The 17,682-nt window shown below is 43.3% G+C and overlaps 1 protein-coding gene across 12 annotated transcripts in view; it reads right to left on the bottom strand.

Moving 5' to 3' along the window:
- LOC126946412 (glycogenin-2) overlaps positions 1-17,682 on the bottom strand; it is a 53,625-nt gene that overhangs the window by 14,419 nt on the left and 21,524 nt on the right. For all 12 annotated transcript variants that reach the window (XR_007722655.1, XR_007722656.1, XM_050776665.1 and 9 more), the window contains 5 exons: positions 14,703-14,877; positions 13,692-13,854; positions 11,957-12,083; positions 8,438-8,660; positions 6,801-7,001 (listed from right to left, as the gene is read on the bottom strand). Coding sequence is in view for 10 of the 12 variants with exons in the window: in XM_050776665.1 (XP_050632622.1) it covers positions 6,801-7,001; positions 8,438-8,660; positions 11,957-12,083; positions 13,692-13,854; positions 14,703-14,877 (889 nt within the window). In the remaining 2 variants the exon portion in view is untranslated. The remainder of the gene's footprint in view (positions 1-6,800; positions 7,002-8,437; positions 8,661-11,956; positions 12,084-13,691; positions 13,855-14,702; positions 14,878-17,682) is intronic.

The raw sequence follows: 17,682 nt of genomic DNA, 5'->3' as shown, positions 1-17,682 counted from the left end.
TGTTACACAGGTGTACGTGTGCCATGGTGGTTTGCTGCACCCGTCAACCCGTCATCTAGCTTTCAAGCCCCGCATGCATTAGCTATTTGTCCGGACTCTCTCCCTCCCCTCTCTCCCCAGTCCCTTCCCTTTAAAAGCCTGAAGACTTCATTGTTTTTAGAAAAATACCCTCATCAGAAAATATATAGACCATAACAAATGTTTTTAGGTCAATTTCCCCAACCCACTATTCACCTACATTAGGATGGAGAGGTGGGGAGAATGGGGAATGAGATCGAAGGATGAAATTATGTGGACACAGGAACTCCAAAATACCTTTTTTTTTTTTTTTTTTTTTTTTTTTGAGACAGAGTCTCACTCTGTTGCCCAGGCTGGAGCGCACTGGCACGATCTCAGCTCACTGCAACCTCCACCTCTCGGGTTCAAGCAATTTCCGGCTAATTTTTGTATTTTTAATAGAGACGGGGTTTCACCGTATCAGCCAGGCTGGTCTCAAACTCCTGAGCTCAAGTGAACTGCCTGCGTCAGCCTACCAACATGCTAGGATTACAGGTGTGAGCCACCGTGCCCTGCCCAAAATACCTTTTTTGTTAGTATTCTTTTTATTCTGTCAGGGTTTTTTGTATCTGTGTTGCAGTCAGCCAACATAACACTCCCCAGTTATTTAAGGTTATGCTTATATTTCTTTTTCTTTTTTTGAGACTGAGTTTTGCTCTGTTGCCCAGGCTGGAGTGCAGTGGTGTGATCTCAGCTCACTGCAACCTCCGCCTCCCAAGTTGAAGCCATTTTCCTGCTTCGGCCTCCCAAGTAGCTGGGATTACAGGTACACGCCATCACACCCGGCTAATTTTTGTATTTTTAGTAGAGACGGAGTTTCACCGTGTTGGCCAGGCTGGTCTTGAACTCCTGAGCTCAAGTGATCTGCCCGCCTTGGCCTCCCAAAGTGTTGGGATTACAGACGTGAGCCACTGCACCTGGTCTAAATGCATTTTTGACTTAAGATATTTTCAGTTTACGATGGGTTTGTTGGGATGTAAACCAACTGTAAATCGAAGATCATGTGTATTTAAACAGCTTTGGTTTCACCTCCACCTTTTCCTCCCACTCCTGAATCTATTTGAATTTCTCTTCCTTTCTGCTAAACATTTGAGCGGGTCTCGCAGTCTTCTACACACTGGGTCTCCAATGCCTGGGTGTCCCCTCCTTTCCCTAGGACCTACGCAGGCGTCCCTGCTCCTGCTGTAACTAAACATTTCAGTGTCCAAGTCTGAGGCCAGTGTGACCTCTCCCTGCCTCCCCTTCACGCCGTGCCTGGGGCCGCTTGCAGGGCGGACAGATCCCTCCTTCACTTCATCACTTTCCTACGGATCAAATTCCATCTGAGCTGGATCTGTCTGTTTCCGTCTCCCTTGCTGCCCCCTCTGCGATGTGCAAGTGCAGTTTATTCATTTAAGGGCCTGTAGTTGGGTACTGCACTATCATCTTCCATTGATGCTTTTGAAGCCCAAGGGTGGGCATGACGGTGGGCTGGAGGGAGGGTGAGGCTGGGCATAGCCTCTGAGATGGGAGATACAGGCTCTGCAATCACTTTTGAGAACTGCTTAAATACCCTAAACAAAGTACGCTCAGCCCAGCTGAGGGTCATCTCCGCTCACCTTACCCTTGGCCTTGAGCTCATGCTCAGACAGACAGCAGAAGGGCCACCTACTGTCCCCAGCACTACCCGGACAGGGACAGCTTCCACCTGCAAGGGTGATCTTCATCTCCTCCTGGGTCTTGTTCCGGGCCCTGGAAACTGGCGATTCTCCAATTCTTGAGAAATGTTTTCCCGCCCTCCTCCTTTCTGCACTATTGCCCCTTGAGGATGGGGTGGGGATTTGGAGCCATGCCAAAAACGTCCAACGGGCACTGCAATCTCTTGCTGCGGATGAGACCAGCTGATGGTCTTCTCGTGGCTGCTGGCTGTTGAACATACTTTTTTTTTTTATAATTACTTTTTAAAAATTGACACATAATGATTGTACATATTTATGGGGTACACAGGGATGGTTCAATACCTACAAGGTTCAGTGATCCTGTCAGGGTAATTAGCATATCCACCATGTCAAATATGTATCATTTCTTTCTTTTGGGAACATACGACATCCTCCTTCCAGCTATTTGAAACTATAGATTACTGTTGGCTACAGTCATCCTACAGGGCTATAGAATATGACAACATATTCCTCTTGTCTAGCTGTAATTTTGTATCCTTTAACAAATCTCTCCCTATCTTCTCCTTCCCCCACCTTTCCTAGTCTCTAGTACATTCTATTCTACTTTTTACTTCTATTTTTTTTTTTTGAGACAGAGTCTCGTTCTGCTGCCCAGGCTGGAGTGCAGCAGCATGATCTCGGCTCACTGCAGCCTCAACCTCCCAGGTTCAAGCGATCCTCCCACCTCAGCCTTGCGAGTAGCTGGGACCACCGGCAAGTACCACACACTCAGCTAATTTTTGTATTTTTTTGTAGAGACAGGGTTTTGCTATGTTGCTCAGGCTGGTCTCAAACTCCTGATCTCAAGCAATCATCCTGCCTCAGCCTCCCAAAGTGCAGGGATTACAGGAGTGAGCCACTATGCCTGGTCTTACTTTTTACTTCTGTGAGATTAAATGTTTTTAGCTTCCACAGATGAGTGAGAACATGTGGTGTTTAACTCTCTGTTTCTGGCTTATTTCACCTATCATAATGTCCTCTATTTCCATCCATGTTGCCGCAAATGATGAATTTCCTTCTTTTTTATGGCTGAATAGTATTCCATGGTATATCTATACACAGCATTTTCTTTATCCATTCATCCTTTGACAAACAATTGGGTTGAATCTGTATCTTGCCTGTTGTGAATAAACTGCAAAAACATGGACGGGGGGCAGATGTCCCTTCATATACTAATTTCCTTTCCTTTAGATAAATGCCCAGTAGTGTGATGGCCGGATCATGTGGTAGTTCTATTTGTAGTTTTCTGAGGAACCTTCATACTCTTGTCCATCCTGGCTGTGCTTATTTTTAATCCCCATCTACAGTGGAGAAGAGTTTCCCTTTCTCCACATCTTCACCAGCATTGGTTATTTTTTGTCTTTTTGATAATAGACACCACCTAACTGGGGTGAAATGAATGTGCTTTTGTGTCTTTGCTCATCTCCTTGGACATCACGGCAGGATAATCCTCAATTCTGTCATCATGAAGCCCCAATCCCTCCTCAGAAGCCCCCATCCCTCCACGGGAAAGGCTCTCCTTGGTTTGGCTTGACTGGCTCTGATTGAAATGTGGCTCACGGACGGACAAACACGAAGCTACATATCTATTCTTTAAGTTGCCACCTCATTGACAATTACGAATCCCTAGCAAAAGTAGAAGTGACTTATGTCAAGAAAAATCCACGGCAACAATTCCATTGAGATTAATATGAATTGAGCATGATGGGCACTGTTTTAGAGAAAGCAAAGTGCTAAGTGCTCTCACTCTGGAAATGGTCCTGTTTTTGCAGAGACTGGCATGGCTACAACTTGGGCTGGAGCTGGGACTGGAGCGTCCTGACTGTTTTCACTTTTGGAGTCTCTGGAAAACCACTGTTTGCCCTGGGAAGCTTGTTTTCAGGGGCTGTGACAATCCATGGAAATCCCTCAAGGGGCTGAGGGGTAGAGAATACACACTTGCTTCTGAAAGAGGGTGGCTGCCCTTACGAATGAGGCAGTGCCCACCGTGGTTCAGAATAAACTTTTAAGAACGCTTGTAATGGCCAGGTGTGGTAGCTCACCCCTGTAATCCCAGAACTTTGGGAGGCTGAGGCAGGTGGATCACTTGAAGCCAGGAGTTCAAGAACAGCCTGGCCAACATGGTGAAACCTGGTCTTTACTAAAAATACAAAAACTAGCTGGATGTGGTGGCCCATGCTTATCCATCTACTAAGGAAGCTGAGGCAGAAGAATTGCTTGGACTCGGGAGGTGGAGGTTGCAGTGAGCTGCTGAGATCGCGCCATTGCACTTCAGCCTGGGCGATGGAGTGAGACTCCGTCTCAAAACAAACAAAAAGAAAAAAGAAAAAAAGAAGAATGCTTTTAAGATCATTTGCAAAAACACAGTCCTTTAAAATGATCCTTATTCAGAGAAACCTCAGGCCACAGTTTGCAAAACCACTAATGTACAAGATTCAGTGACAGAATAAGATTAAAATTACATAACCGGAAATCAGAAAGATGGTTTGACAACCGTTTTCTGAGGACTCAATAGAGTCTTGTGAAGAAAATAAATCTTGGAACCCCAATATCACTAACCAGGGAAAAGTCCAGCGGGGAGCTGCTTAGGGCCTCTGCCTCCCATTCCTTTCAGTCACCCCTCTGCTCACAGAGATGAATGCATATCTGATTGCCTCCTTTGGAAAGGCCAATCAGAAGCTAAAAAAAAAAAAAAAGCAACCATTTGCCTCTATCTTATGACCTGGAAGCCCCCTCCCCACTTTGAGTTGTCCCACCTTTCCGGACTGAACCAATGTACTTCTTAAACATATCTCATGACTCTCTAAAAGGTATAAAAGCAAGCTGTGCCCCGAGCACCTTGGGCACATGTCGTCAGGACCTCCTGAGGCTGTGTCACGGGTGTGTCCTTAACCTTGGCAAAATACACTTCCTAAATCTTTTTTACGAAGCATTCAATAATATTTCTTTTTTAGGCGAGGAGTTTGAGCATTCAATTGTTTTCAACACACATCAACAGGGGATCAGAGTTCCCCTTTATTGGCATTAAGGTGCTGTAATGCACATAAAAGCAAGAGCCTTGAATGCCACAGCATTCTCGGATACTCTTTGGTTTAGTCTAAACTTGGTTGCCTACTAAACATTTAATGTAAATGCGATTTTTCCTTAGACATTCTGATACGAGCACGGCTCAGCACGATTGCAGCCGTTTTGCACATCATGTAAGAGCTCAACCGATGGAATTCTTCACATTCCAGCAGGAACAAGCAGAGGCCCTTGACTTTACTCACATGAGGGACGTCCTGCGGCCAGACCCAGGCTATGGCGTGCTCAGGGCACACCGCAAGGAATGAAAAACCAGAAAAGCGAATTTTACACCTCCTCAGCCTTCACCATCTGAACCTAAACATCTTTTCAACGTGTTTGGGTCAATGTGAAATCAGCACTCCGACATTATTAATGCATAAAGTTGCCAGAGCATCATTTACGCCATAGTACAGTGAAGCGTGTGGTGTCTTCCGCAGCAATGTGTGCAAAACGCAAAGGTCACTGGTTTATAAGCAACAAGAAACAGCTCTCCCGGAGCTATCTGAAATCCACAGACAAGAATCGCTTTCCTTCAGCCCAGTCCCCAGACCCTTCCCTAAGTATGATCTCAAAATAATTCCGTTGAGAAACTTGTTAGGATGAGTGGTAAAGATTTAAAACAAGAATTTTTTTTTTTTTTTTTTTTAAATTTGAGACAGTGTCTACTCTGTCACCCAGGCTGGAGTGAACCGGTGAGATTATAGCTCACTACAGCCTCAACCTCCAAGGCTCAAGTGTTCCTCCTGCCTCAGCCCCCCAAGTAGCTGGGACTACAGGTGCACACATCCACGCCCAGCTAATTGTTTTACTTTTTTTGTAGAGATGAGGTCTCAGTGTGTTGCCAGCTGGTCTCATACTCCTGGGCTCAAGCAGTCCTCCCACCTCAGCCTTCCAAAGTGTTAGGATTACAGGTGTGAGTCACCATGCCTGGCCCCAAGAAATCTTTAAACACAAGATATTATTCCAAAGTATTCGCCTAGAAATTGGAGCTGGAGAAATGACGGCCTCCATTATTTGTTTTGCAAGGTGTATTTTCATCTTTCTTTGATGGGGACAAAGTGCTGCAGACTCAGCCTCAATAGACACCACTGTGCAGGTCAACATTCATTTGAACACTGAACCCCAGCAGGAATCCATCTTCATTTGAACCACTGTTCAAGTCAGGGGTTCGGCTGAAACCGCTCAGGATGCACGGCCAGGCAGTTGGGTTGAAGGGGCACTGATGGAAGCCTCACTTTTTGAACCTGAACGAGCTCTGGCTCCCCCAGGATCTGTAAACTGCATGAGAGTGAGCATCTGTCTCCATGTGGCATCAGTTTTTTGAAGCTGCTACATAAGAAATGGCCACAAACTGGGTGGTTTATACCAAGGCAGACTGACCATCTGATAGTTCTGGGGGCCAGAAGTCCAGTGGATTAAAATCAAGGTGTCGGCAGGGTTGGTTCCTTCTTGGAGACCTGGAGGAGAATCCATTTCCTGCCTTCTCTGGCTTCTGGAAGCCACCATATTCCCTGGCTCGTGGCCTCCTCTTCCATCTTCAAAGCCAGCAGCCCAGCCTCTTCCAGTCCCCTCTCTCTCTGGCCTCTGCTTCCAGCTTCACACTCCTTCTCTGACCTTCACACGTCTGCCTTCTTCTTTGAAGGGAGGTTTGTGATGACTAAGAGCCCACTCCCATAATCCAAGACCATACCTCCCCATCGCAAGGTCCCTCTTTAATCACAACTGCAAACTCCCTTTTGCCACACAAGGTGACATTCACAGATCCTGGGGACTGGGGCATAGACATCTTTCTGCAGGTGAGCTTGATTCGGCGTGCCATAATGCAAATAAATGCAGGAGCCTTGAATGCCACAGCAAACTAAAGACCAGCCTTCCCCTCCATCTCCCTCCCCAGAGAGCCAGGGAAGCCGGCTCTCTCCGCTCTCACTGCTTGCCAGTGTCTGACTCTCCATCACACCTGTGAGGAACGCAGGTACTTACATCTTCTGAACGGCGTCCTTCAGGTAGGGACAGGGTCTCATCCACCATCTGGGTCGGCTCCGGAAGGCCCTGAGCAGGCTGGTTAGAACCCAGTGGCGAATTTGCACACAGCACGCCGGCACTGGGTGTTGAATTTGCACACGGCTCTCCAACACCAGACACTGAATCTGTACACAGCGCCCCCACATCACTGAGGCAAAGCTGCACAAAAATAGACACATGGAGCGAGTCTTCCCAATGTCTCCTCAATTCACCCGCTGTCCTGGGGGGTGGGGTGGGGCCCTGTGTAGCCAGGGCTCCCAGCTCCCATCCCAATCACTAAATAATTGTCCTAAATGTTTTCTTTCTCAGAACCATTTGACACTAAGCCTTAAAGTTCCCTCCTATGCACTCCAGTACTTAGTAATCCAGTACTCAGCAAAGCGCCCAGCAGGAAACATGTGGCAAGTCAATGTTTGTGAAGTGAATACACATAAACGCCCACTTGCTGCTGTCACTCGCTGAGAGGTATTTTCAGCAGTCCTTAAAAAGTAGCCCCTAGCTCCACCCAAATAACAAAGCATACTAAAAATTACAATAGGATGCTTTTCCATTTCCCAGGCAACGCATGTGCCGACAGCAGACTCTGTTGTATTAGCAAATACTCTAGTTAAAAAAAAAAAAAAAAAAAAAGGCCGGGATGGGTGGTTCACGCCTGTAATCCCAGCACTTTGGGAGGCTGAGGCGGGTGGATCACTTGAGGTCAGGGCTTCAAGACCAGCCTGGCCAACATGGCAAAACCCCGTCTCCACTAAAAGTACAAAAATTAGCCGGGCGTGGTGGTGGGCACCTGTAATCCCAGCTACTCCGGAGGCTGAGGCAGGAGAATCGCTTGAACCCGGGAGGCGAAGGTTGCAGTGAACTGAGATCACGTCACTGCACTCCTGCCTGGGTAACAGAGCAAGACTCTGTCTCAAAAAACAAACAAACAAAACTCTAGTTTTCTTTACGCTAGTAAAAAAAAAAAAATACTCTGGTACTCTAGTACAAATGCATTAGTAAAATTTTAAAAAAAAAAAAAGCTCAAGTTTTTTTTTACTTTAGTGAAAAAAGCCATTAGGAATAAAAAGTTTCCTGAGTCCTAATTGCAAAAGGTCTTCTGCGAGGCAGATGCAGTCCACATTCAACACACTGCAGATACTCCACGATTTAGCACATCTAGGGGCTATCATTATATTTTCTGAAATCAAATTGGTGTCAATCAAAAATTTACAAAATCCTCTTCAGACACGTCCTCCAATTGCTATCTCAAATGATGCTTTCAAGTGGAAAGCGTTGGCCCAAATGACATCGTAATCAGTCATTGTGAACCACCTGTCCATGAGGGTCTCTTACTCTGATGAGGATGGCTAATTTCAATAACCTATTTCTGCACCAGGCCTATAAATCAAAACAAGATATCTACTCATTAGGCATTCTCTATTTTGAGCTAAAACATAAAAATTTTTTTAAAAGGTACTTGCTTCTCAGTATTCTTTTACATGAAATACAGTGCTTAGACAAAAAAGGGGCATTTCAAAAAAACCCACACCGGACCTTGGTGACAAGGATGTTCTCCTTGTCCTCAGCTATGGGTTTTAAGGGAATTCTCCACTTACTGTGTGACCAGGAGATGCGTGTGCTTCCCCCGCTTGGGCACTTTTATAAAGGGGCAACACGTTGTTCTGGTAGATCGTCCACCAGACATGAAGGAACACCGCCTGGTGCTGGCTACTGGACGCTGAGCCCTGCTCCAACACTGAGCCACTCTGTGGATTGTACTTGTAGTTCCAAGGTTTCGTGGACCCCAAAAAATGTACGACCTTTGCACTGGAACCAAATCTGAGAAGAAAACAGAAGGGATTCTGATTTCCACTCTAATGTGATAAAAGACACCCAGAAAGCATCCAACTACCGTGGGGCTCCTCAAAGACAGCCTCTGAAAGACTTGCCCCAATGGGTTTCCATTATTGATTATTATTATTGATGATACTACTACTATCAGCATAGTAATCAATATATAATGAATAATAATACACTACTACTTCCAATGTAGTAATCAATATATGATCAATAATAATAGACTACTACTATCAACATAGTCATCAATATATAATCAATAATAATACACTACTACTATCAATGCATGTAATCAATATGATCATGATCATATGATTACAATATGATCATGATCATATGATTACTATGCATGTAATCAATATATGATCAATAACAATATATTCTTACTATCAATGTAGTAATCATGTAATCAATAATAATATGTTATTATTATCAACATATAATAGTACTCAATATATAATCAATAATAATTACCACTATCAATGTAGTAATCAATATATAGTCAATAATATGCTACTATTAGCATAGTAATCAATATATAATCAATAGTAACATCTACTACTATCAATTCAGTAATCAATATGTGATCAATAACAAAATACTATCACGATAGTAATCAATATATAATCAATAATAATATAGTAGTACTATCAATGCAGTAATCAATATATGAGCAATAATAGCATACCACTACTATCAAGATAGTAATCAATATATCATCAATAATACTACTCCACTACTATCAGCATAGTAGTAGTAGTTTCATTTGCAGTTATTTTGCATAAAGATATACTTTTAAAATCACAGTTTTTGCAGTTATTTTATTTTGTATATATCAAGAAACATAATCGTAATCCATTGAGATTTTTTCCCAAAACAGGAAAAATAAATCAGTTTTTTAAAAACGTGAAGTACAGCAGCCCAAATCATCGTATCCTTAAAATGACAGGGGCAAAAAAAATAGCTGTTACAGTGGATAATGCAAGCAGCAAGGCAATTTGCTTTTTTTCTCTTTTACAGGATTTAAAATTTTCCCCTTGCCAACTTTTTTGTTGTTCATCATCACCATCCTCCAGGAGCCTTTTTAAACATTTTTTTTCTTGGATCACCTCCTCATGAAATATGAATACAAAAGTCACATGACATATCTATGTTCTGTACATTACATTTGTGATTATACATTAAAATATAACAAGATTTCACTCCCAAGAATCAATTTCTCTTCCTTAGGGACACCGTGTCCTGTGTAGAGAATGCAGACTCTACAATTATTGATTCCCAATGTGATTCTCAGATTCTCTATTTTCATTTATAGCCACATCTTCTGGAGCAGTGAATTTCACAGTTTCTGGTCCCCTCACCCTTGAACCTCTTAGGAACTCAAAGAGCTTTGTCCATGTGGATTCTTTCTTTTTTTTTCTCCTGAGCTGAGGCTTGCTCTGTCACTCAGGCTGGAGTGCAGTGGCATGATCTCGGCTCACTGCAAACTCCAGTTTCCAGGCTCAAGTGAGCCTCCCTCCGCAGCCTCCCGAGTAGCAGAGACTAGCGGTGTGCGACACCACGTTCAGCTAATGTCTTGTTTTATTTTTTCGTAGAGACAGGGTTTCGTCATGTTGCACAGGCTGGTCTCAAACTCCTGAGCTCAAGTCATCTGCCTGCCTCGGCCTCCCAAAGGGCTGAAATGACAGGCGTGAGCCACTGTCCCCAGTCATGTCCCTGTGGATTCTCTTTCTCCATATTTACAATAATCGAGATTAAAACTGAGAAATTAGAAAGCATATTTATCAATCCCTTTAAAAAAATCAAACCATTATGCAGTAACATAAATTTCATGATTTTTCATTAAAAAAATCTCTATATTAAAAAAAATCATTGTGAGAAGAGTGCCATCTATTTTCCCAAGAGGCGACAGCTGGTTCCTCCTAGCTCCATCTGTGTTCAGGGTATTACCTCATTGCATGCCATGTAGTGTCTGTAAAATCTCAGCATAGATGCATGAGAAAATGGCAGCAAAAAGGGAAAAAAATCACATCTTCAAATTCTTTTTTTAAAGTAGTTATGACTTTGAAGACACTTGAAAGAGTTGTGGGGTCAGGGTTCCTCGGGCTACACTTTGGGAATCACTGTCGTAGAGCCTTGACTACCTATCATTTACAGCAATCAGCAAGCAGGAGACAAGATACGGGTGTGCGTGTTTCTGTGTGTGTGTATACATATATAACGATGTACAGAGATAGATAGATCTATGTATTAATATACAGAGAGATGTCTAGATCTAGATAGATGGATAGACGCCTAGATAGAGGTCTAGATCTAGATAGATAGATCTATATAGAGAGAGATCTAGATCTAGATACCTATAGAGAGATATATAGATCCATGTATATACATAGATACCTAGCTAGATCTAGATAGATATACAGATATAGATATATAGATCTACGTATATAGATAGATATCTGGATCTAGATTGATAGATATAGATAGATACCTATATGGATGAAGATCTAAATCTAGATAGATATCTAGATACACAGATATCTAGTTCTAGATAGATAGAACTGGTATCTATATAGTGATGTAGATCTAGATAGATATCTAGATCTAGATAGATAGATAGATAGATAGATAGATAGATAGATAGATGTTTATAGATAGATATTCAGATCTGGATAGATACATATGATCGATGATAGATTAGATAGATAGATAGATAGATAGATATCTAGGTCTATATAGATAGATAAATATCTACATAGATATACAGATTAGATAGATCAATATATATAGATAGATATCTAGATCTAGATATAGGTACATATATAGATATAGATAGATAGATCTATATATACAGATACATATCCAGATCTAGATAGATATGGATAGATAGATAGATAGATAGATAGATAGATAGATAGATAGATAACAGATAGATGTCTAGGCCTATATAGATAACTATATAGACAGATACATATCTATATAGACATAGACATCTAGATAGATAGACACATAGACATAGGTATCTATCTATACAGATAAATAGATATTTAGATCTACCTAGAGATAGATAGATAGATAGATGGATGGATGGATGGATAGATAGATGGATGGATGGATGGATGGATGGATGGATGGATAGATAGATAGATAGATAGATAGATAGATAGATAGATAGATAGATGAGTTTTTAAATACGCCAACAGCTGGTATATCTTCCAGGAGGGAAGGTGGATTGGTATCGGCAGATCTGGCAGGATTCGCCAGGGTGGAGAACTTACTGCTTGAAGGCAGGGCTGTAAGTGTACATCGTGTTACTACTCAAGTTATAGATGAATGGCAGGTGCTTGTGGATGTCTGCTGTTGACCAGTTCCTGAAGAAACTATTCAGTAAGCCTTGGTCCGCCCCTACATAATGAGCAAACATAAAAGCAGGTTAGCAAAGTATGGCTTGGTCCACTCCAAGAATGCCAGATGTGCCTGAAGCTCTCAACGTAAACACTTGCCTTCGGGGTTACTAATTCCATTTCTTCCGTCTGTCAACTGAACACATTCTCTTGGTTCTCAGAAAGGACTGATAACCCAAGCCATTGATAAAAATAAGTGCATATTCCCTCCAAAATTCTCCACCAGGAGCCCCCAGAATGAATGCTAAAATTGCATATGGAGTACAAAGCACTCCACTGGTCCCCTAATGAATTCTCCCTGGTAGTGACAATGCTTTTCCCACCATTTTTGCCGGTTTTATTAACTCTTCCCCTTTACCTAGAGGCAATTCTTCACTGGTCCAGTATTTTCTTTTACTTTACAAAACTTCCAGCACATTTCCTCTCTACTGACGCCCATTTGAACAAACACCTGCTTCGGGTTGCCTCATTTTAATTCTCCCTATATTCTACCAGGGCTCAGCCAACTACACTCTGTGCATGTTTTTGTAAATAAAGTTTTATTGGAACACAGCCATGCTCTTTTCTTTTTCTTTGAGACAGGGTCTCACTCTGTCACCCTGACTGGAGTGCAGTGGTGCAATCACAGCTCACTGCAGCCTTGAACTCTTGAGCTCAGGTGCTGCTCCCAACTCAGCCTCCCAGGGAGTGGGGACTACAGGTGCTAGCATCACATCCAGCTTATTTTTGTATTTTTTGTAGAGATGCCATGTTGCCTAGGCTGGTCTTGAACTCCTGGTCTCAAGCCACCTTGAACTCCTGGACTCAAGCAATCTGTCCGCCCTGGCCTCCCAAAGTGCTGGGATTACAGGCACGAGCCACCACGGCCAGCCCATGTTCAATGCCAAGTACAGTCATGCAACACATAAAAGTGCTTCGGTCAAAGACAGACCATACATATGACGGTGGTCCCACAAGATTTTATACTGTATTTTCACTGGACCTTTGTGATGTTTAGATATGTTTAGAACCACAGATACTTCCCATTAGGTTACAATTGCCTACAACATTCAGTGCAGTCACATGCTTATATGGGTTTGTAGCTTAGGAGGAACAGGCTGTACCCTCCAGCCTAGGTATACAGTAGGCTATATCATCCAGGCGTGTGTAGATACAATCTAGGATGTTCACACAATGACAAAATCACCTAACAACACGTTTCTCAGAATGCATCCCTGTCGTTAAATGAGGCGTGACTGTATGGTCCACGGCTGACTTCAGGTCACATCTGCAGAGCTGAGTGTGTGCAACAGAGACCATAAGGCGTGCAACTCTGAAAATAGTTACTATCCGGCCCTTTAGAGAAGGATTTGCTCACCTATTTTATATGACTGGATTGTCGAACCGTTCTTTCTACTCAGCAAGGATATTTCCAATGGTTCTCTCAACTGCATATTTCCTTATGAGCGTCCTGATCTCTTCCTACACCCCTGACTGGCCATATTCTTCAATTCCCACCTCAGTCTTCAAGTGGCCATTCCCAGATATGGGGAAATGGGGTGAGGCTGCGATGCGGGTCTAGGCAGCAGTCCCATTCTCTTCCCCAAGCATCCAGGCTGCCCTGACTTACCGTCAAAGCTGCCGTGTTCCATGGCGTGCTGCAGCAGGAGTTTATGCGTGTGGAGAGAAGGCTGGAAGACAAACACCCCGCTATTGAAGCAATCCGGCCATCCGGGGTCTGGGGCCGCAGAAAACTCTCCCCTGTCGAACAGCTCATCGACATTGGACAGCACCTGGTGAAGCAAAACACGCAGAACCTGCCGCAACGCTTCTTTTACCAATGCTTCTGTTTTTGAGACAGAGTCTTGCTCTGTTGCCCAGGCTGGAGTGCAGTGGTACAGTCTCAGCTCACTGTGGCCTCCGCCTCCCAGGTTCAAGCGATTCCCCCACCTCAGCCTCCTGAGTAGCTGGGATTACAGGCACCTGCTACCATGCCTGGCTAATTTTTGTAATTTTAGTAAAAACGGGGTTTCACCACTTTGGCCAGGCTGGTCTCGAACTCCTGGCCTCAAGTGATCCACCCATCTCAACCTCCCAAAGTGCTGAGATTACAGGCGTGAGTCACTGTGCCCAGCCGCAAGTTTTTTCCCTAATGATTCTATTTTGTGTGTGTAAAATACTGTAGTTATAATTCATTCCTGGGGTAGGAACATGTCTTCCAATCCCCCGTTCTCTTCAGCAGGGTCTAGCACAGTGCTCAGGGGTATGTTACGTCTGATTATAATAGACTGAACATCTGTGTTAGAAATAGAAATGCACATGACCTCACAGGAATCTACCAGTAAGAGTTGACAGCCTGGCCAGCATGGTGAAACCCAGTCTGCACAAAAATACAAAAATTAACTGGGCATGATGGCGGGTGCCTGTAATCGCAGCCACTTGGGAGGCTGAGGTGGGAGAATCACTTGAACCCAGGAGGCAGAGGTTGCAGTGAGCCGAGATCATGCCGTTTGCACTCCAGCTTGGGTGACAGAGTGAATGTGTTGCAAAAAAAAAAAAAAAAAAAAAAAGTTGCCAGCCTGCTTCAGGACAGAGATGTGGTGTTGGAGGGTTTCCTATCAAGCAGAGAGTCTTCACTCACCAGAGTGTCTGCATCCAGGAAGACACACTTGCTGTAGTGAGTGAGAGTCCAACAGTGAAGCTTGGTGAGGGTGAGCCCGAGCTCAGGTCTCTTCAGAAAGGCCAGGTGGATGTAGTCTGCACTATCGATTAGATTCACTTCAATGACTTCATCGAACACCTTCGACAGGATGACCCTGGAACAGACATGTGCCAAATAGTAGGACAGTAGGTTAATATTTAGCATAGAACCACCTCCTCCTTCAAAAGGGTGCTGTTTTGCTGCTCACAAACATGGAACGCAGAGAGAATCCCCACGGCCCTCACTGCAGTCTCCATGTTCAGAGCACATTTCCACGGATGCCTTAGAGCTGTGCACACCGTCCATTTGTGCCCAAAAGCCTACGCATGCTTGAATGCAAATGTCAATGGTAGCAAACCCCACCGTACCGGAAGAATTAATATATTACTTTAGTAATGTACCTGAGCTAAATGACTGAAGCTTTAGGGATGCATAGAAACCACCACAATTTGTATGACATTTTGAAGTGAATTAAGTATCTTTGAACATGCTTCTTCGATAGCCAGTGTTATATTTTTCAATCAACACAAAGCACAATGATTACTCTAAGTTCAATATTTTCATATTCATATATTTAAAGTCATGCAAGGCCGGGCGCAGTGGCTCACGCCTGTAATCCCAGCACTTTGGGAGGCTGAGGTGGCCGAATCACTTGAGGTCAGGAGTTTGAGATCAGCCTGGCCAGCACGGTGAAACCCCTTCTCTACTAAAAATACAAAAATTAGCCAGGTGTGGTGGCGCCTGTAGTCCCAGCTACTCGGGAGGCTGAGGCAGGAGAATCGCTTGACCCCAGGAGGCAGAGGTTGCAGTGAGCTGAGATCGCGCCACTGCACTCCAGCCTGGGTGACAGAGCAAGACTCTATCTCAAAAAAAAACAAAAAACAAAAACAAACAAACAAAAAACTTAAATTAGCCAGGCGTGGTGGTGGACACCTGTAATTCCTGCTACTCAGGATGCTGAGGCAGGAGAATCGCTTGAACCCAGGGGGCAGAGGTTGCAGGAGGCTGAGATGGCACCACTGCACTCCAGCCTGGGCGACAGAGTGAGACTCTGTCTCAAAACACAAACAAAAAAATAAAGTCATGCAAGCGCAACTTCCCTGTCAAAATTACCAGCTGCCAAATTTATACCTGTTTTTTCAGCTGTACCTTTTGGTGTGTAGAATTTCTAAATTTCTGTGAAGTAGATTTTGTAGAATGTAATGTGTTCACTGCCTTTGTGAAGCGATATATAATTGCATAATTTCTGTGTGTAAACTGAATGCTTGGGCTTTCAATATGGTGTTCATATAAAGCAATAAATGTTAATGTTATGAAAAAGAAATGCATGCATACTTGAAAAATGTGACAAATTGAACAGAACTGTCTTAAGATGCACGCACTTGGGCCATCTCTTAGGAAGACAGCTTCCCCCTGTAAACTGCAGAGGCAGAGAAATGTAAATGCTGAGCTGTCTAACTAACAGAGGTCCATAACTATCTCTATCAATTTTTACTTTCTATATTCAAAACTTACATTGTTAGTTGCACACAAGTTTGAGACTCGAAGCTTGAAAGACTGTACATTTTATCAAAGTGAAATTTGCTCTGTTCCATTTATTTATTTATTTTTGCTTAAATCCCACTTCATCATAGTCTAGAACATATTGGGATGACAGAAAAATTAAGCAAGTGCTAGAAAAAGGATGGGGGCATGTTGAAAGAATACAGGGGGCCAGCTAGGAGAAGCACCCAATTACCAAAGCTGAAATAATGTAATCAATAACAAAAAACAACAAGCCCAAAATATGAAATAAATATTCATGAGCCTACACTAATATAAGCTTTCTTTTGATACAGGGTCTCACTCTGTCACCCAGGCTAGAGTTCAGTGGTGCAATCATAGCTCACTGCAGCCTCCAACTCCTGGGCTCAAGTGGTCCTCCCACCTCAGCCTCCCAAGTAACCGGGACTACATGTGTACGCCACCATGCCCGGCTAATTTTTGTATTTTTTGGTAGAAATGGGGTTTCACAATGTTTACGAAGCTTGTCTCAAACTTCTGGGCTCAAGCAATCTGCCTGCCTCAGTCTCCCAAAGTGCTGGGAGTACAGGCATGAGCCACCACGCCTGACCTAATATAACTATTGAATAAACAAATATGTGAGAAAGAAGGGGCAGGTTGAATTTACAACATAATTCCAAGTAATTGAAATAGAAGGAATGAGGGAAGTAGAAAATAGAAAATCACGATTAGGCAAACACTATAGTAACAACTATCGCAGACAAGACTCACTGATTTTTAGAGAAGAAACAGGCTGTTTGTGTAATGTCTATCCCAAGATATTTATCCATTACTAAAAGAAAAAAATAATAATTTTACAGTGGAGAACTCCAACAGACACCACTTAATCCAGGTGATCAAATTTAACATCACCAGGACAGGACATAAAGACATCATGCACTCTGTAACATGACATACTGAAAACTTACATCAATTCTGATGATTTTTTTGCCAAAAATGCACAACCTCAATCTAATCTTGAGAAAACACTGGACAAAACCAAACTGAAGGCTGGGTACAGTGACTCACGCTTGTAATCCCAGCACTTTGGGAGGCCGAGGCGGGTGGATCACCTGACGTCAGGAGTTCGAGACCAGCCTGGCCAACAAGGTGAAACCCCATCTCTACTAAAAATACAAAAACTAGCCAGGTGCGGTGGTGGGCACCTGTAATCCCAGCTACTCTGGAGGCTGAGGCATGAGAATTACTTGAACCTGGGAAGCAGAGGTTGCAGTGAGCTGAGATCGCGCCACTGCATTCCAGCCTGGGGGATAGAGTGAGACTCTGTCTCAAAAAAAAAAAAAAAAAAAAAAAAAGAAGAGCAATCTGTAAAACAATTGACCATTACTTAGATTGGATAGTGGAACAGAATGATATC

Source organism: Macaca thibetana, chromosome X, assembly GCF_024542745.1.
Source record: "Macaca thibetana thibetana isolate TM-01 chromosome X, ASM2454274v1, whole genome shotgun sequence".
Taxonomy (NCBI): Eukaryota; Metazoa; Chordata; class Mammalia; order Primates; family Cercopithecidae; genus Macaca; species Macaca thibetana.
This window is presented reverse-complemented; position numbering and strand designations above follow the sequence as displayed.